At 35.1% G+C, this 21265-nt stretch overlaps 1 protein-coding gene across 1 annotated transcript; it reads left to right on the top strand.

Moving 5' to 3' along the window:
• Nucleotides 1-416: 416 nt before the first annotated feature.
• LOC127539844 (UPF0764 protein C16orf89 homolog) lies at nucleotides 417-12496 on the top strand. Its single transcript, XM_051964235.1, has 7 exons — nucleotides 417-1123; nucleotides 2553-2703; nucleotides 2932-3049; nucleotides 6238-6373; nucleotides 6947-7051; nucleotides 8371-8415; nucleotides 11499-12496. The coding sequence occupies exons 2-7, from the start codon at nucleotides 2621-2623 to the stop codon at nucleotides 11585-11587; spliced, it is 576 nt and encodes a 191-aa protein (XP_051820195.1). The 5' UTR covers nucleotides 417-1123; nucleotides 2553-2620; the 3' UTR covers nucleotides 11588-12496.
• Nucleotides 12497-21265: the final 8769 nt, after the last annotated feature.

The following is a 21265-nucleotide window of genomic DNA, read 5'->3' as shown; positions in this document are numbered from 1 at the left end:
CACACTTTTCTACTAATTGATAAGCCTTGGTGAAAAGAGATGTTCTGGAATTGGAACTTTTAAAATCTGAAACTTAGGAAAGGTACATGCTTTTTGATCATTTGGCATTCTTGGCCTTGCTTCTTTTAAGGTTTGCAGAAATCTAAGGAATTTTAAGGAGTAACAAAGAAATAAAAATTGAAAACATAGTGGTGTGAAGAATAGCAGATCAGGATAAGCAGTCTTTGTAGCTCGTTTTCTTTCAGAATTGTACTAACAGGCCTAACAAGATGGGATTTAAAAAACAATTATTCATGTAAAAAACCCAGAGGGGCTCCAAGAGGAAAGGGAAGATTTTTTTCAGCTAACAGACTCTGCAGACTACCAGGAAAGGTGGGAACATGGTAGGAGTTTGTGACTATGTTTTATAAGTTTTTATATGGAGAATGAAAAACACCAACAAGCTTGAAAGATATCTAATTCAAATTTCTTTATTTGGGAATATATAACAAGGACCTTTTTTTCTTAGCATCTGGAAAAAAAAATCACACTTCTCCTAGTGTCATTTGAAAATTCTTCAGCTACCCATAGATTTTATTCCTCAATATTACAAAAGTCATTCATAAATTTCCCACATGTAAGTTCATTCACAGTTGTGTTATAAGGAAATAAGGGCATTTATCTTTTAGAAAATTTTTGAAATGGAAAATGAGACTTGCTATAAGTCATAGTAGAGAAAATAAAGGGCTGAAGTTCTTTTGCTTCCAGCTTTTTTTTGTCTCTCTTGCCTTCAGACCAACTGAGAAACTGAATTGTAAAGTGGGTTGGAGATTGGTACCTTCTATCTGGTGTAGAGAACTAGAAAAACAATAGTAAAATTTTAGGGGCAGCTACGTTTGCCTAATAAGTAGGAAGACTCAGAGACATTTCTCTGAATCAGATGCATATCTATGAAACCAGATCTGATTCATCAAACTGTCGTGTTCTTTCATAGTACAGCTAAAAGGTGTCTTGGAAAAATGGGCCCATGATTCTGACCTGAAATTCCTGACCTTGAGTGTTGAGGAGATACTAAAACGGCTGTCAGTAATCATCCCTAGAACCAAAGTTTTCCTCAAAATTGTCAACTTAAAATACTTAGAAGGTAAGCAGAAGATAGAATTTCTTTGGTAATATAGGATTTGACAATATTTTGTAATTCTAGAGGTTATTTCCTTGGCAAACTGGTCTAGACTCCAAATTTGAATAATAATGCCCGATCTATGGAAGTGAGTATACAAATAGCCATCCAGCCTCTTGACACATTATCTGGAGCATAACACTTGCCTAAGAGGCAGTACAAGAAAGCTTTTCTAATCACATTTGGTTCAGACATTAAAATCTTGCTCTGGTAGCTCCAGGGCTGTACCTAGAGAAATGGGCTCATGATGGAAGCTCAGCACTGAATAACATCATACTTAATGTCACCCTGAGTAGACATTCTGTTGTCAGGGTAAGAAACTCTTACTTATTTTTATTATTTTTATCATTTTATTTTATTTTTATAGGATTTTATTTTTCCAAATATAAGCAAAGATAGTTTTCAACATTTACCTTTGCAAAACCTTGTGAAGAACCCTTACTTTCTAAACAAACCAGGAGTGCCTGCTTTGTTTTTGTTTTTTAATTTAACATCCCCCAAGAATATTATTCTCTGGAACTTAATGTACTCATTAAGACCCTCTTCCTGTTTATGAGAATTATATTTCCCGATTGATTTCATCCCCATATTTTGAATGGGTAGTGTTGTCCATAAGTCCCAAGCTATTTGCCTTCAGAGTGATGCATGAGGGTGTTAAGGAAAAAGTATAGGCTTTAAGGGCAGAGGCCTTAAGTTCAAATCCTGACTCTTAACACCTAGTGCTTGTGTAATCTTAGAGAAGTCAGTTCACCTCCCTGGGCCTCAGTTTCCACATCTATAAAACTGTGAAGGTTGGTCTGAGGTCACTGCTAGTTCCAGAGTTATGATCTTTGATCCTTGTAGGATCTGTGGTCTTACAAGAAATCTGTATGTATGTCTAGAACATCAATGGGATAGAAATCAGATTCTCAAACCAATATGTGTTGGACTATGTGGTCAATGACGTCCATTCCAACTCTCAAACCCTACGATTCTCTGAGAAGTCACTGTAGGTTAGGCAAGAAACTTGGGATGTAGGCTCTGAACACAAGAGGTAACATTGTAATGAGGGAAACAACATACAAATAATAATAATGCTAGCTAACATTTACATAGTGTCCACTATGCGGCAGCCATTGTTCTAAATACTTACTCATATGATGTCACAACTAGTGTCTAATTCAGGTCTTTCTGCCTCCAGGCCTAGCACTCTATCTACTGTTTTATCTAGTTGTCCAAATAATTGTGTCCATACAAGATGTGTAAATGGAAGGTATTCTTAGAGGGAAAGGAATGGGGAAAGACCAGGAAAGGAAGGAGATAAAACAGGAAAAACCTTGATTTGTCAAAAGTTAAACAAAATTGCCTTCTCTTACTGTGTCACTGATTAAATCTTGTCCTTTTACTTTGATAGAATTCCAAGAGACTCTACAGCCAGAGTTTTGGAAGCTCCCGCTTTCATGGAGTCACACAAATCCCTCCATGATTTACTCCAAGTTTGACACGGCACATCCTTTTCTAGAAAAATCAAGTGATTCTTGCATGACACTGTTACTAGGAACCAAGTGAGATTTGTTATTCTTTTTATTTCTTCCTTGGATTGAAAAGTATAAATAGTCACTCTTCCTATACACTCTTCTCATAATACCTGTTTCCATTTCTATATGCTATTTTAGCCTACATCTAGTTCCTATAATGGCAATAAGGGCCTGTGCCAGCACATCTAGGGCTATAACTCTCCTGAACTTTGTTCATTGCTTTTTCCAAACAACCTGGAACTGTTTGTTCCTCAGGGAGAAGAATGGACAGCCCTGCAAAGTCACTGACTTCTGCAAAGGAATAATGACTGCACCTGGAAAAAGTGGTGAAGAACTGGTAAAACAGCTTTTCTACTTCCTAATAGCTAAAATGGTAAGTGCTTTGTAGGTTACTTCAGAGAGCCAGAAAGTTGGTTAGCAGTATCACACACTGGACAAGTGTTCTAATGGAGATAAAAATCAGAGAATGACAAATTTCAGTATGTATTTTTTTCCCATATTTTTCCCTTAATCTATAAGGCACTTTAATCTCTAAGCACCAGCAAATTCCATCTTAAAGCATTAACTTACTTATTATTATTTGTATCTTCTAATATTAGCAAGGATCTTTCTACAACTTTCTAGACTAGCAGAAAGAAAAAAAAAGATCTCCTTGTTTCCCGGTCCCTCTGAATCTGTCAGATATTTTTGATAAAATTGGAGGAGGGAACAGTTATCAAGAACTAAAGACTTAGGGAAACATTTTAAATTATTTTTTAAAATTTTCAAAACTTGGGGCAGATGGTTTAGTGAATAGACTGCTGGCCCTGAAGTCAGAAGGATCTAAATTCAAATGTGACCTCAACACTTAACACTTCCTAGCTGTGTGACCCTGGGCAAGTCACTTAACCCCAATTGCCTCAGCAAAATAAATAATAAAAAAATTCAGAACCCATTTAGCATAGAAGGCTATTTGCATTTAATAAGAAAGAAAATAAATAGATGAGTGTATGATATCTGAGTCTTTAAACTAATGGTCTCTCAAACCTTTCTGTAGCTGTTCTTCCAAAAAAAAAAAAAAGAAACGATTATTTTTAGTCAACATTGCAGTTACAGAATCCTAATGAAGGACTGGAAATTTTTCAGAAGAAATTGAGGCAACAGACATCACCTTAAATACATTGAAAGTTTAAAAATCTGTCTCAAAACTATAACTTTTAGCAGAGCTGAATGGAAAATTTGATTTTCAAATGCAGGACTCTGGAGAAGCATAAGGAGGTAATCAGGAAAGTGATATCATAAGAGCCTTAATAATGTTTATCTTTTTTACATTCCTACATGGGAGGATGATACTTTTAACTTATTAGAACTTCCTCATTATTATGATGATTAGACGGAGCATATATATAGACAGAGGGGACACATGTGAGTTGAATGAAGGGATAATGTCTTTTTTTTCAAATGATGAAATTCAGGGGTGAGAGAAGAATGTACTGGGAGAAAGGAAAAGAGAGAAGTGAAATAGTACAAATTATCTGCCATAAAAAAGAGGCAAGAAAAAGCTTTTACAGTAGAAAGGAAGAGAGGGAGAAGAGAAGTGAGTGAACCTTACTCTCATCAAAATTGGCTCAAATAGGAAATAACATAGATATTCAAAAGGGATGTAGAAATCTATCCTGCAGAAAAATAGGAAGGGAGTGGAATATGGAAAGGGGAGGGAGGGTGATAAAAGAGAAAGCATATTGGGGGAGGGAGTGGTCAGTAGCAAAACACTTTTGAGATGGGACAGGATGAAAGGAGAGAGAGAATAAATGGGGGGGGGGAATACAATTAACAATAGTAATTGTAAAAAAATTTTTTTTCTAAGTTTGTTTCTCTGATAAGGCCTCATTTCTTAAATAGAGGGAACTGAGTCAAATTTATAAAAAAAATAAGAGTTATGCCTCAATTGATAAATGATCAAAAGATATGATCTATGTCCAAAGGGCTGTAAATTTATGCATATTCTTTGACCTAATAACACCACTACTAGACATGAATACCAAAAGAGCCTGGAGAATAAGGGGAGAAACAGCAGCAGCAACAACAACAACAAAATGGAAATGACTTATATGTACAAAAAATATTCATAGTGTGTGGTATGGCAAATCCAATTTACAAATACTCAGAGATATTTCAAGTGAAGAATGGAAGTGTTTATTTTAGAATCTTGCAAGAAGCAAACATCTTTCCACTGGAGTTCAGTTCACCAGTGGAGAGAGGTTAATTTCCACAGAGATTGAAGTGAGTTATATTGTGGTGACCACAAGAACCCATGATACCCCTTCTCCATTTATGGATCAATTCTCACTTCCCCACTTAGTGGCACAAATTTGCCAAATTCCAGTCAGGCCCACATAGTCAGTTTTATCATTTGCAGGTGTGTTTTCCTAAGCTTATGGATTTATGGTGGTCAGTTTCACAAGGTTTACAACTGTTTACTTGAGCCAGTATGAGCACCCTATTTCATTTTCTCAAATTTCCCAAAAAAATTGAATCTAAGTTATAAATTCAATCTACCTTAGTTAATAATTTTATAAGAAGCCATATAATCCCCCACAATAACTTGTTTAGAGATTAGTAGTGCATTAAATTAGAATAACCAAGAAGACTTAGTTTACCTCAGGCTTCCTCAATCAACAGAGATTAGCCATTTTATAGACCTCTCAGAATATCTCTAGGCCATTAAATAGTTAGATTCTTCTCTAAGTTATTAAGTAAAGGTCCAGGAGATCACCTCTGATATTTCTACTAAAAGAGGAAGGCTTTTGTTCTCCTTCTCAGAGCCTTAATGATCAACAGACCTTTGAAACTGGGTCTAGAATTATCAAGTGACTATTCTGAGAAGTCCTCAGTTTCCCATTACACGCAATAGCAACTCTCTTCTCAGGAAAAAAATTGGAAATTGAGGGATTTCCCATCAATTGGGAAATAGCTCAATAAACTGTAGTATGTGTTTGTGACAGGATATTATCATTTTCTGAGAAATGATAAGCAAGATGCTCTTAGGGAAAAAAAAAACACCTAGAAAGTCCTCCATGAACAAAGTGAAATATACTTGTATTCAAAGTAATAGAAATGTTCTAGGATGACCAGCTGCAAATCATTGTTATTCTCAGTAACACAATCATCCACAACTACTCTGAAAGACTTTTGATGGAAAATTCTATTCATACCCAGAGAAAGAACTGATTATGTCTGAATACAGATCAAAGCATTCTCTATTTCTCTTTATGTCTCTCTTTCTTTTTAACTTAATTTTTCACGAGGGCTTGTATTTTCATTAGAGTAGGAGATCTATGTTTTCTTTTAAAACCTGACTTTTGTGACAATGTTTTGCATAACTTTACATGTGGTGTCTTAATTGTAAGAGAACCTAGAATTCAAAAATCTTAAAAACAAATGTAAAAAAAATTGCTTTGAATGTAACTGGGGAGAATATTTAATTAGTTAATTTTTTAAAACTTATGCTTTTTGCATATAAAACCTGTCACTCATTGTTACTAGCAATACTCATTTCAGTGCTTTCTGGTTGTTCCCTAGAAAGGATGCTCAGGTGATATGTTCCTCAAATCAAAATATTACATGGACATCTTTTGTGCTAACATGATGGAATTGAACTTGAAAAGAGAAAAAAATGGATTCTCATTCCAGAATAAAGGTCTCTTCATGACAAATAGTAAGAACTGCCTTCTATTCTTACAGATAAGTGCAAATCATCTTCCTTGCCCTTAAACATACACCTCAACTTCTCACCTCCATAAACACCTCCCACCCCCGATATCCATACTTTCTGCCTTATTCACAACCCCACTCTCCTAAACTACTAAAAGAATGAGAGTACTTTTGACTGACAAGCATCAAAAGACCTTGGTGCCAGGGATAAAGTAACCAAATGTTAGAAGTTTAGTTCTTTTTAGTTTCTTTAGCTTGGAAATTCAAATCTCGTGAGGACTTTTAAATAACAGAAAGAATCTATGAATTTCATCAAACACTGAAAGCTCTTAATTGGAGAGGTGATACTCAATGGAAAACTTAACTAGGCTGTGCCTCCAGTTGCTATAGCAAAAATGTTGTCTTTCCTCAGCCAAGAGTCCCAGTGACTCAATAAATTCAGTATTTCTCAGGTTGGTACTGAGAACAGTACTCAGAGGACATGAAAATGAGAATAGAGGCAGGTTTATGGGAAGGCTTGTCAAAGATACCCAGTATGTTGGGAAGATAACTAATCCCATCTTTTTTTTTCCCTCAGTCATGCTCTGTGGATTTTCTGGGTATTCAGACTTCTACAAGATCCACTGGATTAACACTATTCTCAATTGGCAGAATTCTAAGGAAGGATGCTACTGGAAGATTTGTAAGTCAAGTTGACTGCCTTGGTGGTAGGTGCCTCCTAAGAGGAAGGGAATCTGGTGAATAGTAAGAGCTACAGAGATTTGCATTTAAACACACACAAAAAGCAGAAAATCTGGAGATAACAGACTAAAATAGGCAAAGCTCAAGGAATGGGATCTAGTCATTTCAAAGGCTTCATAATCGTATGATTATGATATGACCTTTTTGGAAGTCAGAAATATGAATTATCCACTATGTTCTTAAAATATAAATTAGAGAATCTGTGAGACCTAATTGTTAATTACACAGCCTTCTACCATACCAGTGTCCTCTTTTTTACATTTTTGGAAACCAAGCATAGAGAATGGCTTCCAGCAAATACAATAAACGACAGTGAAGGAGTCAGGTACTCCTCCAAATTCTGAAGAAAGAGTAAAGCTGTTTAAATACACAGCTTCTGGATACACATAGAAGAGGCCTTATATAAGGTTGTCCCAGCTAATTTTTCACAGTAATGTCAATGATAAATTATGATAAACCCCCACTGCTAAGTCACAAAATCTTAATAAAACTCTATATAGTTGCTAAGCAAATCACTCATTTATAACATTAGTTCTGTGGAACATACCTTTTTGATACCATTTCTGTTACCACCATCTTTATGCAGAATGAATTAAAGGAATTAAGTAGGTATAGGACTTTACTTGCTACTGAAAGCAAGAAATAGGAAGTTCAGCTTCAGGGTTTCTGGTCTCTAGAAATATTAGGACAAATGAGATTTAAAAGTAAGTGATTCACTGTGGGTAAGCAACTTTTAAGGCAAAGATTTTATTTGGAGAATTATGATGATGATAGTTCCTCATCATAAACTCTTACTGACTGCTAGTAGTGCAGTAAGGGCTTCACAAACATCAAATTAGAGATCTGTCTCAATGCTTGGTATTCATAATCTCTATCCAATGAACAGGTAAGACATAACATTATGAAACGAGAAGCACTTTCAGGGAATGAAGAAACTGAATTCAAGGCTTTATAATGGAATTTCTAAGTTGAAATCATTCATATGGAAGCTGTAAAAAAAAGTTGACAATAAAGAGGAATTTTAAAGAAGAGGGAAAACTATGGGAGAAGCAAAATAATTCTAGAACAAAAAGAAGTAGACATAATAACCGCTGATATTTATTTAACTCTAAGATTATAGTCAAGAGTGGAAGACTATAAAAATAAGCACATTTTAGAAATGAAAAAAAGCAAGGTTTCCCACAAGTCATGCAGATGAGAATAGAGAAAGAGAAATTTGTGCACACTTATGATATTCCCCTCTATTTCTTCTCTCTCTAGTTGTCATTGGAAACCAGCCATTAAGGAGAAATAATCACCTTGAAGGTAAAATTGTTGAAAACAAATTATATATTTCCAGTACATGAAGACAATCAGGCAAATACTCTCTGTCCTCTCTCCTCATTCACATACATATATCATGTTTCACTACGAAAAACACAATATAACTTGTCCGTTATAAATTGCATTTACTTTTCTGAAAATATACATTTAGACCTCATTTTAGGAAAAAATTGGAGGGGAGACCATCTTCATCAGTCAGGCAGTCCACAAAATTTAAGAAGGAAAAACTTGGAGATGAAAAAGTGGCAAAGATAAAAATAGTTGTGATATCACGAGACTAATCTAAATACTTGCTGCAATTTTTTATTTCGCTAACAATTTGATACCGTGATTTTTTTTTCTTTTCTAAGCAATTAATTTTTAGGTTTTAGATATAAGCAAAGGCCAAGATAAAGCCCTGTTTGTTTGTCTTAGTATTTCTATAAGAAAGACAATTGCTTTTAGTGGCCAAAATAGCTAAAAAGTAAACTAAATCTAGATTTTTTAAAGACCTCAGTTTTTGTTGGCCATCTAGTCAGCCCTTTACTAAAGAATTTCTGCTTTAATATACCTGACAAATGGTCATTTAACCTGTGCTTTAAAGATTCTCAAGGAGGGGCAATCTATTAGCTTGTGAGGAAACCCTTTCTACTCTTCAACCACTCAAATTGTTAGGGAGTTTTTTGTGACATCAAGTCCACGTTTGCCTCTTTAGAGCTTCCATGAACTGCTCCTGGCTTTTCCTTCCTGTATATCAAAGAGATATGACAGCTATCATATCCTCCATCCTAATTCTTCTTTTCTCTAGGCTAAACATGCTTAGTTCCTTAAACCTATCCTTATATCTCACCGAATTAGGCCCTTCACCATCCTGGTTGGGCTTCTCTAGATACTCTCCACTTAATTGATGTCCTTCATAAAAGCTGGTACTCAGAATTGAATACCTTGTTCCACTGAGGTCTGAAAATGGCAAATTCCAATGGGATTCTCATTTCCATAGTCCAACAAGATCTGCCCTTCCTAATGCTGCCTAAGATTGCTCTGGTTTTTTGGGCTGCCACATCCTCCTTCTGACTCAAATTGAGCTTGTAGTCCACTAAAAACCTCAAATCATTTCCTCTTTAATCAAATTTTATTTGTTAAATTTGATTTTTTTTGGAACCCAAGTGTAAGACTTTATGTTTGTTCTTACTGAATTTCATATTAGATTTAATTCAAAACTAGTCTGTCAAGAATCTTTTGGATCTCAATTCTACCATCATTTCACTTTGGTGTCATCTATAAAGATGGTAAATATAGTCTCTATTCCTTTATTGAAGTAATTAATAGAAATATTAAACAGCATAGGCTCAATCACAGATTTCTATAGTACCTTCTGCTATGATGACACTAAACCAAGGATTTTCTGGTAAATGTTTAATAATCATTTTTTTAGGGAAAAAATGGATTCACATACTTTTAAGTTTAATCTGCATCATTAACACTTTCTTAAGTCTAGATAATCAGTAAGATAATACATAAAATCATCACATATTAATTACATATTGCTGAGTGGTAAATTCTCATAATGAAAATCTAACAAACAGCTCTTGCAAACTGGCTCCAGTATACATTTGCAACAAACTACCAATACTTTTTGAGTCTGCCATCCAATTAGTTCTGAATCTATCTGATTATATTACTATTTAATCCATATCACTCTATTCTCCACAAAAATAGTATGAAATATTTAATTAAAAGTTTTACTGAACTCCAAGTAAACTATTTCCAGAGTATTCTCTTCCAGTATTTAATAATCTTTACAAGAAAGTAAATGAAGGTAGTCTTGTATGACTTCTTCTTGATAAAGACAAACTATTAAAAATTTACTATCTCTTTAATGATCCATTCTAGAATATTCCTAGGAATCAAAATTGAATTCATTGAGCTAGAAGTTCTATTTATTATTCCATTTTTAAAAAAAATTGGGAAAGTACTTATTACTTTCCAATCATGTGTGACATTTCCCATTTTCCATCATCTTTCAAATGCTATTGACATTATAGCATTTTGCTTCATGGGAATCTCACTTAATTTTTCTGAGCTCTTGAAATCTGCTTTTCTAAAATCTGGGATTGCTCCTCTATTACAAATTCTAGGATAGCATGGTGAATTTCCCCTAATATTTCCATTGTTTCTACCCCAGTAACCAGTTCCTCTCCATTAGTGAAAATAAGATCTACAATAGAATTTCTCCTTGGGGTTTCTTTATCTTTAGAAGGATGAAATGATCAATTAGGCAAGTCAAGAGATTGTTAGCTGATCTTTTTTTCATAGCATGATTACCACATGAAGCATAGCAGGATGATTGAAGTGTCTCATCACTTTATTATAACTCTGTGTCAGGTTTGTGATCTACTCCCCAAATTTCTTATCCATTTTCTCTTTATTCCAAATAGAGTGTAGTGTATTCAAATAACAAAATTTTTTCCCCTTTCCATTTTTTGACTTCCATCCAAATACTCTCCATCATGCTATCTTTATCATACTTTTATCCATCCTGGATTTCTTTTTATGGTTATATTTTATTAATATACAATGCTACCACTCCTTTATTTCTGTTTTTTTTTAAAGAGTATACACATTCTTAGTCTAAAGATTTTATCCCACTAACTTTCATGAATATCTATGAAGTCATATTTGTCCTCTTGCTTTAGGGTCTTTAGTTTCTTGTTTCTTTTAAACTCATAAGCTCATTTAGTATTGTAGAACAGAAGAAAGGATGTAAGATTAGGATAAAGGACCAAGCCAATCTCCATTCTTTCCATTTCTGCATGAGTCTGGATTCCTGCCTCCTCTTTATGTAAATGGGAGAACAGGTTTAGCTCCATCACATCCCAGGGAAATTGTTCAGATTTTAAAAAAGTATGTGATATAATTGAAAAAGACAAAAGCTTTTAAGTAAAATGAGGCATTACCACATAAAGTGAATTGTCCATGTCTGAAGCTAAATAAATGAGTGATGACATCAATGTGGAATTATGGTAATTCTCAGAACAATGAAAAGTATATCTGATATATTGCCTAACAAGGTTTTTTCTCCACAGGTGGGTGTTCTTCCCTGAATACAGCAGTAGCAGTTGTTTCCTTGGGTGGCTTTCTTTATTACTCTGCAGATCATTCACTAACCATTTAATAATTCCCATTAATGTCTTACAATAACCAATCAGTAACTAAAATGGTTGACTCTGTACCTGATAAACATTTTTGTAATATGTTTTCCTGGGTCTGAGTTTGCATATGTTTGTAAAGAAAGAAATAAGCTAAGTAGATTCAAACAATTAGAAAAACCTTTTGTTATTCTAAATCAAGGCCAGGAAAGATTGAGGAAGGAGCAGAGTAATAGTATTAATCATATCTAGAAAAATGATTCTATGAATGGTTTCCAGGAATAATCAAAATCAGTTGGATTCAACCAATATTAAGCACCTTTTATATTCAGAGAACTGTGGTGGAGGGAAGATGCAAAGATGAATAAGTATTGCTTCTCTCACAGAACTTACAGTAAAAGTATCTCTTCTTGTCTCCTAATATAATACCCCTGGAAAAGTAAATTCCAATCATCCCATACCAGGAAATTCTGAGGCTGGGTGTTTCTAAATTTTACAAATCCCCACCTATCACAGAGTAGAAAGTATTACATATGACATGATAAATAAGTAAATGGTAAATACCAGGAACAGGATATTAGAATGATCATAATTAAAATATTGTATTTTCACAACACTTATTTACTGAGGTAGTTCCGTCCCACCCTGAACATTTCTTTCTCAAAAATTAATGGTATCTGATTTTAAGTTATAAATGATTATTCACAATACCCACAAATATGAACTTTGTAATCTCATTGAACTTACCAACTATAGACTATTAATGACTTCTTCATACTCTGCTCTGCTGATGATCCCTTTTGGGCAACCTAAATACTATTTGATAGTTTTCTACAGCCCAGCTCCTCTGCTTCCACAATCTGTGTAACTATCTTTAGAGATAATCAGTTTTATTAAGGTATATGTCTAGACTAATAAATTAAATTTGCATTCAATTAATAGTGTGGTTTTTTCCCCCTATTATTTTGGATACAGACAGAAATTTGGAAAAGGCCAGGTTTTCAGAATCTACACAATAGAGATTCTATAGCAATATGTGAAAGTGTTATTTAGGTGTCAGTTGTTTTGTCATTTCCAGTGTGGGAAATTTAAGCTTCTCTAATAATAATAGTCCAGGAATAGCACTTTTAGACAAGAATGCATCTTCTAGAGCTAAATTCAAAGCCATACATAATGAAAGTACATCCAAATTCCTTTGGCTGAAGTTCTCAAACATGTTACATTATCTAATGACCATGCAGGAACCATAGAATATGACCATGTGTTATCCCTGGTAATTTACAGTTAGTAGTATTAGACCTTTGAGAATCACACTTCAGAGTCCCATGTCTACAAAATACTTTTAAAGGCCTATTTCATTTTCTTCCATGATGGACCCACACTTAAGCCATTACTAGCTGATCAAAAATTATTCTATAGTGATTTCCTTAAATTCCAACTTTCTTAATTATTACTCATTTCTAATTTAAATCCTGCCACTCTCTAAACTTACTGCAAGATGACAAATACTTTGGTCTCCAACTTCTAGAAATGTGAACTAAAACATGATTCACTTCTTTCTCAGTTGAATAAATTGCAGGATTTTTTATACTTATACTTGAAGTGATATTCTCTATCCTTTAATCATCTTTATAGATCTCTTAACCCTTTTATATCCCTTTTAAAGAATTTTTTAAAATGCTCTTGAGAATTTATCTGGTTGATTTGACTGATTGTTGATCTTTGACTTCTGGGGAATTTAATATACACATAATATTTGCATGTAAGCTAAAGCTTTTTTCACATTTAGATTGTAAATTAAATTTGACTAGAAAAGCATTTAACTTTGGATAAGATTGAGTTGAACCCCTCCCCCTCATTAATGTAGAATTTTGGTAATACCTTAAAGCAAGGATACATCAGGTTGCACAAGGCTTAAAAATAAAGGATGTTGGAAGCTTAAGTTATTTCAGAAAAGAACTTCTAAAAGAAGAAACTTGAGCTTGTAAGTTGTTCTAAATAAAGTTGAATAATAAGGAGACCTGTGCTTTGGAAATGTAAATATATCAGAACAATTTCAATTCTAACATGAAAATGAATTAAGAGGAAATTGAATAGAATAAGGATTATCATCAGTGCTTTGATTTATAATTTCCTAGGATAAAAAGTAACTCAAAATTATATTTTCTCTTCACTGTCTTACAATTTGATTCTCAGTATGAGACATTAAGTTTCTCACCTTTGAAATCTGTAAATATGATTATTTAACAAGTACTTCTCATCTTTATGATATAAGACTTCAGTAAGAAAATAGCAGGCAAAACAGGAAAGTGGGGGAAAATTGGCTTTAGAATGAGAAGATTTGGGTCCAAATCTTACCTTTGATGTTTACTATTTACCATGATTGTCACTTCAACCCCCTAAAGCCCTAATTTCTGCATGTTAAAATGAAGGAGTTGGACTAGATGATTTCCGATATTCCTTTTAGCTCAAGAACTATGATCTTGTGATGTACGTTTGAATGATCCTAGATGATAGTTGTATTTAAAAATCAAAGGTCTTCATGACCTTTGATTTTGACATTAAAGTAAGTCTTTTTTCTCCAAATAAACCAATTGTTTCAACCTCTGAATAAAAGTTCCAGAACTCACACCTAATCAAAACCATTATCTGCTACTACAAGATTAGATTATCTAACCAACAAACTAATAACAAGTGGACAGTGAGTAGTTTCAACAAAACTCTAATTACTACATATTGAAGTCAAAAGATCTGTTGAGTTTCCACTCATCAAACCAATACGTACCTGGGGAAAAAATATGACCTTCAAGATCCTTCTTCAGTGGAGCAGTGACAACTTTTTTTCTCTCCAATAAATGGCAAACATTAAAGTACATTCCAGCTTTCAAAATTCTTATGCTAAATTGACAGTCTTTGGAATTATAACACCTATTTGGTATTACACAAAATAGGAAAAAATATGGAAGTGATGAGATCTTTAGTGTTAGGGGTGGTGAGCAGAGGAATTGGTCTCTGGGGCAAGCAGGCAGAACGAGTTGATTTAGCTCCATTCTGAATTGGTCCATTCTGAAGTCCAAGTTATATAAAACTCCTGAAGAAATCCCAGTCATGTCCCTGAGGTTAAATTTTCCCTATAAAAGCTACTTGTGGGCCATCCTATGGCTGCTGCCTTTCTTTGGATCAGTCCACTGCGGCACTCTGCCTTGTGGTGTCTTTCCTCTTCCCTTTCCTTTTGCCCTATGCCACACGGTATCTCTCCTATCTCCACTATGCTTCCCAACCCCACTCTTCCTTATAATTTATAATTTCCTTTCAAGATTTAGCTGCCAGCTAAGGGTATGCTCCAACCTCATGGAGTACTCCCCTTTCCACTCGGTAATTGAGTTCATATGCTCTCCCACTCTATGTCATATTTACCATTTCCGGTATCTATTCTATCCCTTCATTTTGTCCGTAACCTATTCCCCTAAATAAATCTACCTTTTGCCAAAGAGAACCGCCATTGTGAAGTCTTCACGTGACTGAACCCCAACTTTTGGTGACAAACCCTACATTATCATCTATGGATCACAGGTGAAAGGATGCTCGGGTTCCCCTTTGGAGCACAGAGTAATCATTGTCCACCAAGGTGTTCTAAAGATAATTTGAAAGAGAATTAAACACTTCAACTTGATGGTCGAGAGAATAAATACCAGTGACTGTAGGGAGCACGTCAGGAAAACTTAACAGAGAAAACGACATCTGAGCTGAGCCTAGAGAGGAAAGAATGTGGAAGGCGGAGTGGCTGAAGGCAGAGAGGACGGGTGAGTTGAGGGACGAGGAGGGAAGTAAGGCTTCAGCCTGGACTCTTGGCAGCTTTGAGAAGGGCTAGTTTGGCTGGTGGGATATGATAAGGCTAGTGGGGAAAGGGGGGAAAGAGGGGGGGAGGGGGATTTGGGACTTTTTTTTTTGGTCTTCCCAATATTTAGCGCTGTGTAAAAGTCCTTATTAAACAAAGGACTGACCGACCGACTGACTGATGTTAGACATGCATCACACTCATAAACTTAATCAAATCCCAACTTAAAACTTATATACATAATACTAAAACCTCGCGAGATTTGTGAAGGAGAAGACGGGGCATCCTAGCTCTCGGCCCCTCCCTTCTACACCTGCGGTTGAATGAGAGCCTGGTCAGGAGGTGATGTCACATGACTAGTCCTCATGTGACCGATGGCAGGTGTCCAACATGGCGGCCTTTATCAGGCTTTAGGTACACGCTTTTTCCTGGCTCCTAGCAGCGCCCCTGAGTCCGAGTACAGGATGAGTGTCGTTCCCCTGGGGGGGAAAGGCGGGACCCTGCGGGTCTATTTAGCAAGTTTGTGAATGTGATAGTGCCTCAGTCTCTTAGGGTATTTCCCTTAGGACTTGGTATTTCACTGCTATGGGGAACATTGAGCAAGAAGCACTCTAACAATGCAGGTCTGCACCTTCTCTGCAACTTGTCATTTTAAGGAGCACTGGGAAGTGAATTTGCTAACTCAGAATGTATGAGAAGTGAGATTTCAGCCCTGTTATTCCAGATTCCAGGCCAGTTCTCCACTATGTCAGTTCCAGCATCAGACACGTACTGGCTTTATGAGTCCTGCAAGCCACTTCAAACCCTGTTACTGTCTGAAGTAATTGTCATTGACAAGCAGAATATCCTCACTTGGAATTCGTACTAATGAATTCACAGGCCTTGCCAAAAATATTTTTTTTTTTTAAGAGCCAAATCAATGCTTAGATTTTTTTCAATAATTATGAAAATGTAAAACTTCATCATGTCCATCTTGTCTTTCCAGGGACCAAGTGTTTTATTCATAATGCATTTTTCTTTTTTCTTTTTTTTATATAATGCATTTTCTTTTCTTTTAATTCATGCTTTTGTGTCATCAGCCTACACTGGTGATGTGGTTCAAGGACCAAAATGATTTGGGTGATGTGGACACCCGATGATGGCAGGCACCAAAAGTTGGTGTTCGATCGTATGGAGAATTCACAATGGCCAATCTCTTTGGCAAAAGGTAGATTTATTTAGGGAAAGAGATTACGGACAAAATAAAGGGATACAATAAATATGAAACAGAGTTGGAAGAACATATGAAAGACAAGTTCCTCGGTGGAACTCAACAATTTCTCAGTAAAGAGGGAGCACCCCATGAGGCTCGAGCATGCCCTTAGCTGGCATCTAAATCCTGAAAGGGACTTATCACCCCAAAAGAGTTAGCTGTAAGAAGAAGTAGGGTTGGGAAGCAAAATGGAGGCAAGAGAGATACCATATGGCATGGGGGTAAGGAGAAAGGGAAAGACACCATGAGGCAGAATATCATGATGGGCTGACTCAAAGAAAGGGATGGCCCATAAGTAGATTTTATATGGGAAATTTAACCTCAGGGACATGACTGGGATTTCTGACAGGGCATGGCAAGGTGAGACTGCTCAAGACCTCTATAGAGGTCTCTGGGGTCTCAGAGACTTGACATAACTTGAATTTCAAACTGGACAAACTCCCCAGAGGATGGGACCATGGAGCTAGACTGATCTCCATCAGTGTCTTCTGTATCCTTGTTTGCCTCAGGAATCTTTTCTTTAGTTTTTCTCTGTCCAAGACATTGTTCAGGATCTCATCAAGCAGTGCTTTTTGTGTACCAATACTAAATGAGATTAGTTAGACATCCAACAATATTGCCAGCTCTTTAGAGAATATAATTTTTCTCTAAATTTGGTGCTATCTTTTAGGATTTTTCAGTGACTTTTAGAAGCAAGGTTGTAGTTGCAACATTAGTACCAATATTCCAGGGGCTTAGAAGTAATCAGGTGTGTAGTAGCCATGTCCTTTCCAGAAAGTGCAATATCCCCAGAAAAATATCTTATCTTCAATAGAGTGGCAATTTTATATTACCATTCTTAACTAATAACCATTATTGGTGATTGTCAATGCTCAAAACAAATTGCAGTTAGAGTAGTCTGATAGAGGATTCAATCCTGGATTTACCATACAGCAAATATTCTGATAGTTGAAAGCTATATATACTGCTAAGAACTGGGAGTTCAATTTTGTTCATAATTTCATACTCTTCTGTCTACCAGAAGTTTGAATAATTTGTTTTAAAATGTTCTAACATGCATAGATCACTTCCATTTATAGAAGCAGTTTTGAAAATGCCATTAATGTCTTGTAGAAGAATAAATCACAGGAACTGGAATTGTAAATGTCTTTGGGAATTATTAGTTCAATCGTTTCATTTTGGGACAGAGCCAAGAGTAGAGGTTCTACTCACAGTTCTAGGGAAGAGAAGAGGGCATATAGTTACTCATAAGATTGTAGGAACCCCTGACTTGAGTTTCAGTTCAAGAAAGAGCAATAGCACTTGCAGCTGCAGGAGAACAGTGGATCTGATTACAGTTTTTAGGCCAATAAGAATAATGCCATTAATTGTGGCTACAGGGAAACAAAGTCCCTTCTTGAGTAAAGACCAAAGTACAGGTCAGGAGAGTAAAAACCACAGTCTAAAACTTAATAGACTGCACCCAGATGAAAAATCTAAAACAGTGCCCCCTCCACTTCAAGATCAGAGATCAACTTTAACATAAAGTTAAAAATCTAGAAGTAGGTTGAAAAAATGAGCAAACAACAATAAAAGAACTGACCATAACAAATTATTATGGCAACAGGGAAGATCAAGACACAAACTCAGAAGAAAACTGTCAAAAGCTCTAGAAGCAAAACCTCAAAAAAAAAAATTGTGAGTTGGATAAAAACCCAATTCTTGAAAGACTCAAAAGAGGTTTTTCAAATCAAAGAGATAGAGGGGGAAATGGAAAAAGAAATGAGTGCAATGCAAAAAAAAATTATGAAAGGACACTCAAAAGCTTGGTTTAAAAAAAGCACAAAAATACTGAAGATTAACACCTTAAAAAACAATTGACTAAATGGCTAAAAAAGCACTAAAATTCACTGAAGAGAAGAACTCTTTAATAATCAAAATTAACCAAATAGAAAAAGAAGCACAAATATTTACTGGGAAAAAAGAAGTCATTAAAAGTAGATTTAGCCACATAGAATCTGGGAAGTGGAAACTAATGATCTATGAGATATCAAGAAACAATAAAAACAAAGTCAAGGAAAACAATAAAAACAAAAAAATAGACGACGATGTGAATTATCACATGGGAAAAACAACTGATGTGGAAAATAGATCGAGAGATAATTTTTAAAAATATTTTAAAGTTTCAAATTCCAAATTCTCTCTCTCTTGTCTTGGATCATTGTCAGGCTCACATAAGGTTTAATAATTTCCATGGTTTTTTTATGTTTTAATATTTTGTTTCCCTTAGTTACATGTAAAACATTTTTTTACATTTGTTTTTAAAAACTTTTGAGTTCCAAGTTATCACCCTTTCTCCTCATAATCCTCCACTGAGAAGACCTATATGAAGTTGTGCAAAACATTTCCATAAAAATCATGTTGCAAAAAGAATTATGTTTCCCCCTTTCCCCCCCAAAACCCCCTCAGTTAAAAAAAAGTATGCTTCAGTCTCTTCAGCCAGTATCAATTGTTTCTCTGGGTATAGACAGCATTTTTCATCCAAGTCCTTCAGAGTTATCTTGCATTCTTGTACTGCTGAGAATAGCAAAGTCATTCACAGGTGATCACCCCACAACTTTGCTATTACTATGTACCACAGTACATTTCGCTTTGAGCTCATGGAGGACTTTCCGAGTTTTCCTGAGAACATTCTGTTAATCATTTCTTTTTGAACAATAATGTTCCTTCATAATCACATACCACAATTTATTCAGCCATTCTCCAATTGATGTAAGCCCCCTCAATTTCCATTTTTTTTTTGCCCTGAGAATAAACTTGCTATAAATATTTTTGTATGTATAGATTTTTTTCCCTTAAAAAAAAATCTCTTTTGGGATTCATGCCTAGAAGTAGTATTGTGTGATTTTGTAACCCTTTGACCATAGATCATATTTTTTGATCATTTATCAATTGGAATGGCTCTCTCTGTCTTTCTCAGTCTATCTCTTTCTGTCTTTATAAATTTGACTCAGTTTCCCATAGATTTTAGAAATGAGGCCTTCTTTATCTATTTTTTGTTAAAGCTTTTTATTTTCAAGACATATGCATGGATAAATTTCCAACATTGTTCCTTTCATAGCCTTGTGTTCCAAATTTTCCCCTCCTTCCCTCCACTCCCTCTCCTAGATGGCAAGTAATCCAATATATGATATAGATGTTAAAATATATGTTAAATCCAATATATGTAAATATATTTGTATAATTATCCTGCTGCACATGAAAAATCAGATCAAAAAGGAAAGAAAATGAATAAGAAAACAAAATCCAAACAAACAATAACAAAAAGAGTGAGAATGTTATGTTATGATCTCTGGGTGTAGATGGCTCTCTTTATCACTGAACCATTGGAATTGACCTGAATCATCTCATTGTTGAAGAGAGCCATGTCTATCAGAATTGATCATCATATACTCTTTCTATTGCCATGTATAACGATCTCCTGGTTCTGCTCATTTCACTTAGCATCAATTCATGTAAGTCTCTCCAGGTCTCTCTAAAATCATCCTGCTGATGGTTTCTTATAGAACAATAATATTCAATAACATTTATATACCATAATTTATTAAGCCATTCCATAACTGATGCCCATCCATTCAGTTTCCAGTTTCTAGTCACTACAAAAAGGGCTGCCACAAACATTTTTGCACATGTGGGTCCATTTCCCTCCTTTAACATCTCTTTGAGATATAGGCCCAAATAAGGCCTTCTTTAGAGAAACTTGCTTCAAAATTCCTTTCCTAATTACTATTGCTAACAGTATTTCCATCTTGTTTAGTCTATTCTCACTTTCCTTTCACTCTGTCCCTCCTCAAAAATGTTTTGTTTCTGACTATCTCCTTCCCCAATATTCTTTCTTCTATCACCACTCTAATATCCCTCTTTCAGTTTCCTGCAGGGTAAGATAGATTTTTATGCCTATATTGAGTATGTATGTTATTTCCTCTTTGATCCAATTCTGATGAGAGTAAGGTTCACTCATTTCTCATCCTTTCTCCCTTTCCCCTTTAATTGCTTCTTATATGGCAAATAATTTACACCATTCCATCCCTCCCTTTCCCTTTCTCCCAATACATTCATCTCTTACCCCTTGATTTTATTTAGTTTTTAGATGCTATCTATTCATATTCAACTCACATCTGTGCCCTCTGCCTATATATATTCCTTCTAGCTGGCATAATAATGAGAAAGTTCTTATGAGTTACATGTATCATCCTTGCATGTAGGAATATAAACAAATAAACCTTATTAGGTCCCTTATGATTTCCCTTTCCTGATTACCTCCTTATATTGTCCTGAGCCCTGTATTTGAAAAATCAATTTTTCTATTCAATTCTGGTCTCTTTTTATCATGGTCTTTTTTTTTTATCATTAATGTTTGAAAATCCTCTATTTCATTGAATGTCCAGTTTTTCCCTGAAGGATTATGCTCAGTTTTGCTGAGTAGGTGATTTTTGTTTGTAAACCTAGCTCCATTGCTTTCTGGAATATCATATTCCCAGCCCTCCAATCCTTTAATATAGAAACTGCTAAATCTTATGTTATCTTGATTATAGCTCAACTATACTAGAATTATTTCTTTCTGGATGTTTGTCA

The sequence above is a fragment of the Antechinus flavipes genome, chromosome 1, assembly GCF_016432865.1.
Source record: "Antechinus flavipes isolate AdamAnt ecotype Samford, QLD, Australia chromosome 1, AdamAnt_v2, whole genome shotgun sequence".
Taxonomy (NCBI): Eukaryota; Metazoa; Chordata; class Mammalia; order Dasyuromorphia; family Dasyuridae; genus Antechinus; species Antechinus flavipes.
Note: the sequence above shows the minus strand (reverse complement) of the source record. Positions and strands in the feature narration are given on the sequence as shown.